This window comes from Camellia sinensis, chromosome 11, assembly GCF_055761805.1.
Source record: "Camellia sinensis isolate YWXY chromosome 11, ASM5576180v1, whole genome shotgun sequence".
Lineage (NCBI taxonomy): Eukaryota > Viridiplantae > Streptophyta > Magnoliopsida > Ericales > Theaceae > Camellia > Camellia sinensis.
In genome coordinates, this window is record NC_138971.1 from 115,849,841 (window position 1) to 115,859,643 (window position 9,803).

The 9,803-nt window shown below is 39.3% G+C and overlaps 1 protein-coding gene across 1 annotated transcript; it reads right to left on the bottom strand.

Annotated features, from left to right (window-relative positions):
• Nucleotides 1-6,576: 6,576 nt before the first annotated feature.
• Nucleotides 6,577-9,477, bottom strand: LOC145802569 (uncharacterized). The gene is made up of 4 exons (XM_082895302.1): nt 9,430-9,477; nt 8,669-8,988; nt 6,894-7,008; nt 6,577-6,795 (listed from the first exon to the last, which is right to left on the bottom strand). The coding sequence occupies exons 1-4, from the start codon at nt 9,475-9,477 to the stop codon at nt 6,577-6,579; spliced, it is 702 nt and encodes a 233-aa protein (XP_082751428.1).
• Between the last annotated feature and the right edge of the window lie 326 nt (nt 9,478-9,803).

Sequence of the window (9,803 nt, forward strand, 5' to 3'; positions counted from 1 at the left end):
AACTGAAAACTCAAAATGGAAACACATTTTTTGTGTTTTCATTTTTTGGTTAAATTTATAAACTGAGACCACTGATTTATAAATCAAAAATTTTACTAAACAAGTTTTTATTTGAGTTTTTAAAATTTTTGTAAATATAAACAGAAAACTGAAAACGTAAGTGTTACCAAACGACACAAATCATGGGAATATAATAATAATAATAATAATAATAATAATAATAAGAAACTTCAATCATCCATCAAAAATTGCCTTGTTTATTGCTTGGGAACTACTTTGTTTTGCTCATCTGGGAATTCCTTTAGAGGAAAGGATGCATTTTTTTATTATTTCCAAACTCTTTTCCCATCACCCTTAAGGTTCTAGAGTATGCTCTGAATCCTCAAAAAAAAAAAAAAAAAGCTTTAAGTCTTAGCTTCAATGGAGTTTTGATGGTATCTCCTCCTTTAAATTGTTTTTGTTTCAATGGAGTTTTTTTTATTATATAAAAACAACTTCTTTTATTTCTCAAGAAAATTCCCACTTTCCTAAAAAAAAACCCACTCTTCTAAAAAACTAACCCTTCTTTTCAAAACTAACCAACTTTTTTCTTCAAGAGAATGAAGAGAATTTATAGGAAAAATGAAGATCATCTTCCAATGTTTTTGTCTCCCATTTTCTTCAAAGAAAAATCAAAGGTACTTTTCCAATACTTTTGTCTCCTCTTTTCTTGTTTTGAAAATCCAAAAGAAAATTAAAGATCCCTTCCAATGTTTTTGTCTCCCATTTGCTTCTTTTGAAAACAAAAATCAAAGAAAAACCAAAGATCTCCTTTTAATGTTTTTGTCGCCCCTTTTCTTCTTTTGAAAACAAATCCAAGATAAATCAAAATATCTTCATCTTTGAAAAGCCAAGATTCCTTTAACAATGAAATAATGTTTTCATCTTTTTTTGAAAATAAAAAATAATGTCTCCACTTTTGACTTAAAAAAAAAATTCCCTCAACAATGAAATGGATTTTCGGATGGAAAAATATTTGAAAAGTAGATAGGTGGACAAAATAAGTTTTCAAACAGGTCTAAAATAATTTGACAAAACAAGTATCAGGTTGGAATTAAAGCTTAAATTTGACTTTTTTGTTGAGAAATTCGTAATTGTAGACACCTCATTTTTGACCGACCTTAAGACTCTGATGTCATCGTTTGTGCACTCGGTGATTCTGCATGTTTGTGCTCGTTTCGAGTTTTCGGAGTCTTCGGTTGAGCACCTTGTCTCTGGACCTCTTAACTTTCTCCCCTTGGCCTAGTTTTTGGACCATGCCTTGTTGCCTTTGCCTAGAGGGAAACAGAGGCCTATAGACCACTTTTTGTAGCCGTAAACTACATTTCCCTCTCGTAGGCCACTTTTTGTACCCGTAGACTAGTTTTCGAGGCTCCCGGCTGAGCGTCTCGCCTTGCGGACTCTTGTCTTGCTTCCTTTTTGGTTTGTTTTTGAACCAAACCTTATTATCCTTTGCCTGGAGGGTGGCACGGGGGTGTAGACTAGTTTCTCCCCTTGTAGACCACTTTTTTTGTCCCTGTAGACCACTTTTGGTGGTCGGCCAGCTAGAGTGGGTGGTTTGTGGACCACCTAAGGTGGTCAACATCCTGCCACCACCTTCCCCTCTCTGTGCAGACCCTCTTTCCCCCTTGTCGACCATTTTTCTTCTCCGTAGACCACTTTTTGTGGTCGGTCGACTAGTGGGAGTGGTCGGCCGACCACTTTAACTGGTCGGTGGCCATCTTGCATTTTCTGCAGATATTTTCCTTGCCAGCTGTTGGGCACAGAAGGCATCCTCCATACACGTGTATGGAGGGATTGCTTCAAGTCTCTAGCTTGTTCAACAAGCTTGAGGCATGGATTTCTATAAGAGGGAGGCTCTCTCTCCATTTCCAGGGTTCAGAAAATTTGCTGAGAGATATACATAGCCCTCTCTCTCTATATTTCTCCCTCTTTCTCTATATTTGTGTTGTTTGTGCCTTAAAGTGGTTTTTCTTCAAACTTTTGCACACAAACACCTAGTGAAACACCTTCACTCTTGAGCTGAGGTTCTTGGAGGTTGCATTTGAGTGGTTTTAGCTTGGTTTTTGCCTCTGAAGTTGCTGTTGTGAAGTTGTTCTTCAAGGGTGAGTCTTTAGCTTCTTTAAAGCTTTGTTTTCATTGCTTATTTGGCCCTATTTGCATGATGTTTTAGGCCTAAGTTTCAACTGAAAAAATTTATGTATTTAAGTGCTTAAAGTGTTTGTTTAGGCCTCTTTGGTGTTGGGGGTGGTCTACCCCCTTTTTGTGCCTTATTTAGCTTTGTTTTGTGCCATCTCTTTAGGCCTTTCTGATCACCTTTGTTTGGCCTCTTCACCACTGAATTCTAGAGGAATTTCAGTGGTGGAAACCGTGTTTTGAGGCCTCAAATGGGTGGGGGTTGTCCCCTCTCCTCTTCTCTTGTGTGCTTGTGTTGACGGCTCACCAAGTTAGCATGTTTTTCTACCTTATTAGGCCCCTATCTTAGCATGTTTCAGGCCTTGTTTTGCCATGTTATTGCTCTATTTGGGGTCGTTTTGATTGCCTCTTGCATGCTTCATACCCTTGTAGTGCAATCCTCCCTATAGCCTTAACATGCATCATGCTTTCTAGCATGTTTTTGGCTCCACTCCAGCAAGCTTTTACTCATGTTTTGCCATGCTTAAGCTCTATTTTAAGTGTTTTTGGTCATGCATGCCTTGCTTTGTATAGCCACAGTGCAATCTTGCTCACTAGCTTGGTGTTTTGAGTCCACTAAAATGCATTGCTTGGGTTATTTGCATGATTTAGCATCATTTGATATATGATTTCAGTGCATGAAATGTGGTCATACTCTCCCATGCTTCACTCTTTCAATACTTTTGGAAGGTTATGCTTTATGCCTCAATCATGAGCCAATTGGCATGCATGCTTGCCTAAGCTTTTTGGGGTACTATCTCAGTGTGTTTTTGGTCTTATTTTTCCATGATACAGCTTTGTTTTTAGCTGGTTAGAGCATCCCTCATTTGCTTCTTACACTTGTAGTGTAATCATGCTCATTGGCCTTGCATGCATCATGCTTTATGCCTCCCATTCTAGCATGTGTTAACTCTGCCCCATGCATGTTTTGGCCTTGTTTTGGCATGTTTTAGGACTGTTTTGAGTCATCTTGGCCCTTTGGGGCTTGCTTGATATGGCTATCGTGCAAATACCTTTGCTAGCCTTAAGCTTTAAGCCTCCTAGCATGCCTCATTTGTGATGTGTGCATGATTTGGCATCATTTCTTACATGATTTCAGAGCATATTTCATTGCCACACTCTCACATTTTCTACTCCTTCAACGTGTTTGAAAGTTGTGTCTTCATGCCTTGTTTGTGAGCCGATGTGTATGCATGCTAGTATATGCTTTTGGACTTCATTTTCAGCATGTTTTGGCCATTGTCTTGGCATGCATGGGGCTTGTTTGAGGTTGGTTTGGTCCATTGAGTATTGCATTACATAGCCCTTGTGTTGTGTCCTTTACTAGTCTCAATGCTTAAGGACTCTAACTTTTTTTTTGATCGGCAAAAAAAATCTTTATTGATGAAACATACAAAGTATGATTAGATACATCAATAAAGAGGAGCTTAGAGCTAACACGAAGCTCCAAGCGCCAGTTGGTGAGAAACCAACAAAAAGAAAAACAAAAGTTGCTGCCAAAAAACCAAAAAACCAGATAGGAGCCTGTTCATGTTGTTTGCATGTTGTTGCATTGCATTGTGTTTGGATCGGATGTTGATCCAAACATGAGAAACGAGGGGCATTTTACACTTGAAGTGATGAAACGCGCCTCATTTCTAGGTCGCCGACCCTCTTGATCAAGCATGGTAAAGGTGGAGGCCCTTATGTGTTATTTGTGCATTCATTAACATTGACTTGTGCAAACTTGGCTCCTCGGCCATCGTGCATTGCGATGTATGGTTGGTGGCCTGAGAGTCGAGTACCGCACCCCCTTGAACTTGAGAAATGATAGGGAGGGTGGTTGTGCACACATATCTTGATAATACACTACTATGCCCCTTCTCGTTCTCTGTTGCAGCAAAACTGGAGCTTGGCAGATTTTCTGGTCGGCAGACCAGTAAAGGTGGTCGGCCGACCACTTTTTCGGGTCTACAACCAGTTTTTCTGGTCTACAGGTGGTCTACAGCCACCTTTTCTGGTCGGCAACCCACCAGGAGATCCCTGTGTTGGAGTAGGAGCATTTTGGAGGTTTGTGCACCTTTCAGAAACCAAATGCAAACGGAGGCAATTGGGGGCATGGTAATGGATTTCCGAGCGAAGCTGACTGAGCATGCATCATTCATTATTCCAAGGCAAAGCTGTGGCAGCCTAATTTAGCTTCTTTTTCTTACTTAGTTGGTTTTGTAACTTAATTAATTTGATTAATTAGTTAAAGTGATGTAATAATTAGTTGTAGCTAGTTATTCAATTTGTGTTGTGTAATAATTAGTCTAATTAGATTATTAGATTAGTTAAGTTGGTTAGCTTAGCTTAGTTAGCTCTCTTTCATTCGGACCCTCCGTCGAGAGGGCATATATGTTGTAATAAGTGTGTGTGTGTGTGTGCGTGTGTGTGATGCATGCCTTCCAACCCCCATTTCTTTCTCCCTTTTACTTATCAGCTTTCAATGGTTAGTTTAGGGCATGTTTCAATTAGCATACTTATGCTTTGCATGCGTGCATCCATTCATCTGTCTTGCATGCACCGGGCTCGGCGCATCATACAAACTGCATTGTATTTCAATACCAATTTTAATACATGTTATCTAGTTGCATTCACATGACATATTAGAATAGCCGAGCCTATCTTAGTTGCATTTTGCATGTGTTGCATTAGGCATTCTTGACATAGCTAGGATCATACATTGATTACTAACTAGCTTCTGTTTGGCTCTGAGTACTCGGTGAGTGTTTATGTTTTAGCATCCTTGCATGTGTGTAAGTGGCTGCCATGTTTAGCATGCTTTCCATGAGGCTAACTGCTTAAGTGTTTAACTGCATGAATGCCTGTGGGTGAAGGTTTGATTGCCTGAATTGGAACAACTCGATGATTGTGAGTTTTTAAGCCCACTTGAAGTGGCAAAATCATGTTTTTCTAAGCCCATTTGAGGGTGGCAAATCCGCGACTTAGCCTACTTGCGAGTAGCAACTTCAAACCACTTTCAAAAACAAACATGAGTTGTTTTGTTCCAATCCGTGTGATTGAGTCTATACTTGTATGCTGTGCGCATCACATAGTAAGGTTAGCTAATAAACCAGAAAAAAAAACACATGTGTTTTCAAAATAACATATCATGTTTAGTAGAGGCCGAACCTTTGATCGGGCGAGCGGGGGTGCTCATTTCATGACCTTGCCCCCTCGTACCCAAGTTCCCGAGCCAAGGCAACTTTGGTGATGACGGACACATGGCCTTAGGCACGAGTCAGGGTTTCCTAAATTTCCCAAAACAAAATATTTAGGTGGCGACTCTGAAATCTGGCAAAGAAGTCCATGTTTGGCGCTTTTTGATTAAAATCGATTTTCTAAAACAATTTGCCGGATTTGGACTCTTTGGTGATTTATCAGTCTCACATTTCACTTTGTAAGATTAGATTCAGAACCGTGACAGGAGTCCGAACTGTAGTAGCTAGAACCCAATTCGCGCCCTCGCGCGCGGAGCGAAGATTCGGGCGGTCTACAGTAATATAGCACATTCTAATTTTCATCCTTGGGTGTTCGGAAGAAAGTGCCCAAGTCTTAAGGCCGGTCAAAATGGGGTGTTTATAATGATGCATCAATAAAAGTTCTTTTTTTTGCTAATAAAAAGAAGAAGAAGAAAAAAAAAAAAAGATAGAAAAAATGTTGTGTTGCCCTTAAAGGAGTGATGCATCCCTTGGAGGCAAACCAGTGTGAAGGAAAAAGAAACATTAAGAATGTATTTCAGAGTAGAATCAATTGATTCATTCACCATCAATAGCATGCAACTTTGATTGATAAATACATATATATATATATATATATATATAACTCAAAAAATCTCAACCAGTATTAATGTGACTGGCAATTTTAAGATTATAAATCATCATAAAATAGTGTTTTAGTTGAAAATTAAATGAAGATCAAACAAATATTTAGGCCTTGTTTGGTTTGACTTTAGGAGATAAGTTTTCAAAAAATATTTTAGGAAGAGAGTTTAGAAATTTTTGTAGTTTGTTTGGTTGTATATTTTGAAGATAGTTTTGGAGTTTGGGAGTTTGGGATGATTTGATATTTTGTTGTAACTGAATAGATGTATGTGACAGAAAAAGTGATTGAAAAGGAGAGAGGAGAGAGAAAAAGTGATTGATTGATGTGTAGGAGAGAGAAAGTGATTTTGGAAATTTTTTGAGAAAAATTACAAATCAAACAAAATTTTCAAAAATTTTCTCCAAAATCTTTTTCCCAAAGCCAAACCAAACAAGGCCTTATTTTCTTTATATATTTTCCTGATTTTTCTTGATATTTTTTTTTTCTTTGAACAATAAGGATTATGTAGAAGAAACACTAAGGAAGGGCAGATACATCATTTAAAAGAACAGAAGCTAATTCTAGTGGCACACAAGATACCCAATTTGCAGGTAGAAATGATCTTGATTGAGCAACAGCCACCCAATGAGCAACACTGTTGCTGGACCTTCGTGTCCACGAGAACTTCCAAGATCTGTCCTTTGCAAATCTGCGAATATCAGCCACAACTGCCATGATCTCCCATGGAAAGACTATCTCAGACACACACACAGTTTAATGAGCTTTTGATTATCATTCTCAATTTTAGTTGTAGAAAGCCCATTCATCTAGGCTAAATGGCATGCTAATTGCACCGTATACGCTTTAGCTTGCAAAGTTGATGTTGAGAAGAAGGATGTGACAACCCCATCAATAAAATGGCCCTCTGAATCCCTATGGATAGTTGTCGTAGAAGCATTTGACGATGACCTGTTGAAAGTGCATCACAATTAACTTTAAAATTCCCCACTCGGGGAGGTGTCTGGCCAGACTCTTCTCTGTATTCCCTTGAGCTCAGCACTAGCCACGGTGTTCTCTTTCCCACCCTGTAGATTACATTTGTTCCACCCATGGTGTATTTTCTAGAGTGTGTCATATGGATTGACAGACATAGAGTTTAAAGTGAAATCATTTCTTGCCTTCCATAATCAAGGCACTTTTGCTTAGAATTTCCTTTCCAGATTCTTTAAGCACCCCGTCATCCCCCCATTGAGCTGTCCGTTGCGCCACATTCGTAATAGCTCCATATTCCATCCGAAAATTCAACATGCTTCCAAACCAGACTACCTTTGTCCATTCATAGTCAAAAAGCATATGCTCCACTATTTCCACTTCTTTATGGCATACTGGACATATATTGGATGTTGCATATCTACGTTTAGCCAAATTTGCCTTTGTTGCCAATACATTCTTGCATGATCTCCACTAAAATGGCGGATTTTGGCGGGTACATTTAAATTCCAAATTTTTCTCCAAAAACACCAAGGGAAAAAGTAAGAGGACAAGGGTTGTACTGAGATATGATTGTCCAAAAGCTTGCTGGCCAAATGGTACCCAGACTTTATAGAGTATATCCCCAATTTGTTGGGGTGCCAAACTAGAGTATCTTCCTTATCTTCGAAAGGCAATGGGATGGATCGAATTGCCTTTAGCTCCTCAATTGTGACAATATTGCTTAGGTCAATGAATTTCCATTGCTCAGTACAGGGTCTATAGTATCCGAAACATACAAAATACCATTCCCTGGGGACGGATTAGATGAGACCTTAAAATCTGGGACTAATGGTATCCAGTTATCATCCCAGAAACGAATTGAGTTCCCATTGCGATTCTGTGATCGGCAACCTTTTAACAATAAGTCCCTGCCCTTCATCAAGCTTGACCATGCCCATGAAACTCTAGCCCCTCTAGCTGTATGTAAGAAATCCGAATGTGGACAATATAGCCCTTCAAACATCCTAGCCCAGTAGGAGTTAGGGGATTTGATTAATCTCTAGCCTTGTCGAGCAAGTAGAGCTTGATTAAAATGTAAAAAATTTTGAAATCCCATGCTGCTTTCATTTTTTGACATGCACATGGATGCCCACTTTTCCCAATGGATACCTCTCTCCGCCAGATCTCCCTTCCACCAGTAGTTTCAAATAAAGGCGTCTAGCTTTTGACACAAACTCTGGGGAAATAAAAAACATGACATTGCATAAAAGGGTATAGCTTGCACAATTGCTTTAATAAGCACCTCCCTCCTAGCATGAAAGAGAAAATTATTTTTCCACCCTTGCATTTTAGTGGCCATTTTTTTAAGCAGAAAACCATATGCCACTGCCTTAGATCGCCCCCACACTGAAGGTATACCTAGATATTTAACATTCGATTGCGCTTGATTGATACCCATGGTTCTGCATATCCTCTCCCTTACTTATTCATCAGCATTGGCAGAAAAAATAATCTCAAATTTATCAAAATTTAGGAGTCGACCCGATGCCCTGCTGTAAACATTAAGAATCTGGAGCATGTTTTGACACTCAAGGCTACTAGCTCTGAAAAATAGAATAGCAGCATCTGCAACAAATGGGAAAGAATCGGACAGTACCTGCTCATTTTGAGTCCCGAGATGGCCTTTGAATGAATTCCACGATTAATCAATTTTGACAACACATCCGCTACTATCAGAAAAAGGTAGGGGGATAGGAGATCTCCTTGCCTGATCCCACAAGTCGGGGTGAAAGCAACCCGCTTTTCTCCATCAACCATAATTGAGAAGCTGACGGTTGAAACATACTCCATGACCCATCGAACCCATTGTGCACTGAAACCCAATTTTCTGAGTACGGCTTCTAGAAAATCCCATTGAATCCGATCATAGGCCTTACTAAAGTCCAACTTCAAAGCTAAATCCACCCGCCTACCCCTCTTTTTATGTCATAAGAAAATGGAAAGCTTCATGCGCCACAAGAATGTTGTCTTGGATCAATTGCCCTGGAACAAAGGCTGATTGAGTGGGTGTGATTAGCTGGTGGAGCACTTTCTTGAGCCTATTTTCCAAAATTTTTGTGATAATTTTCATCTTGAAATTACATAAGCTGATAGGTCTAAAATGGTACAATGTCTCTGGGGCTGCCACCTACAGGATTAGGACCAGATTCGTATGATTCCAATCTCTTAAAACAGTCCCCTCATCAAAAAAATTACAGATTGTTGCACACAAAGATGGGCCAATTATAAACCAATGCTTTTGATAGAATATACCTGGGTAGCCATTTGGTCCCGAAGCTTTTAGTGATCCCAAGTTGCCACTTTGATTTCATCATCGGTGAAAGGTTTAGTCAGATCAGAATTCATTGCTTCAATTACCTCACACTCTACAACTGCTAAAGCTTCAGTCAAATCTCTAGCCTCCATGGTGTGAAGCAGATTTTGAAAATGTGATAGGAGTTGATCATTAATAGCTTCTTCCGTCTCACACCATTCCCCTAAATCAGTTTTTAACTTGACTAATTGGTTCCATTGCCTTCTTTGGATAACTGTAGCATGAAAGAAAGTTGTGTTTTTGTCTCCATACTGCAGCCAATTGATTCTAGATCTCTGATGTTGAAACATTTTCTCTCGGGCCAACACTTTGCTAACTCCCTTTGAAGCCTTTGAATCTAGACTTGAGTGTCATCTGAAAAAGGTTGGGCTTGTAAGTCTCGAATTGAATATTTTAAATCAGCAATTCAGATTCAATT

Coding starts and splice junctions, on each gene's coding strand:
- LOC145802569 (XM_082895302.1), bottom strand. CDS start 9,477: ATGGAGGCTAGAGATTTGACTGAAGCTTTAGCAGTTGTAGAGTGTGAG. Junction 8,989..9,429: donor TAGCAGTTGTAGAGTGTGAG/GTAATTGAAGCA, acceptor TGACATAAAAAG/AGGGGTAGGCGGGTGGATTT. Junction 6,796..6,893: donor TGCAAGCTAAAGCGTATACG/GTGCAATTAGCA, acceptor TGTGTGTCTGAG/ATAGTCTTTCCATGGGAGAT.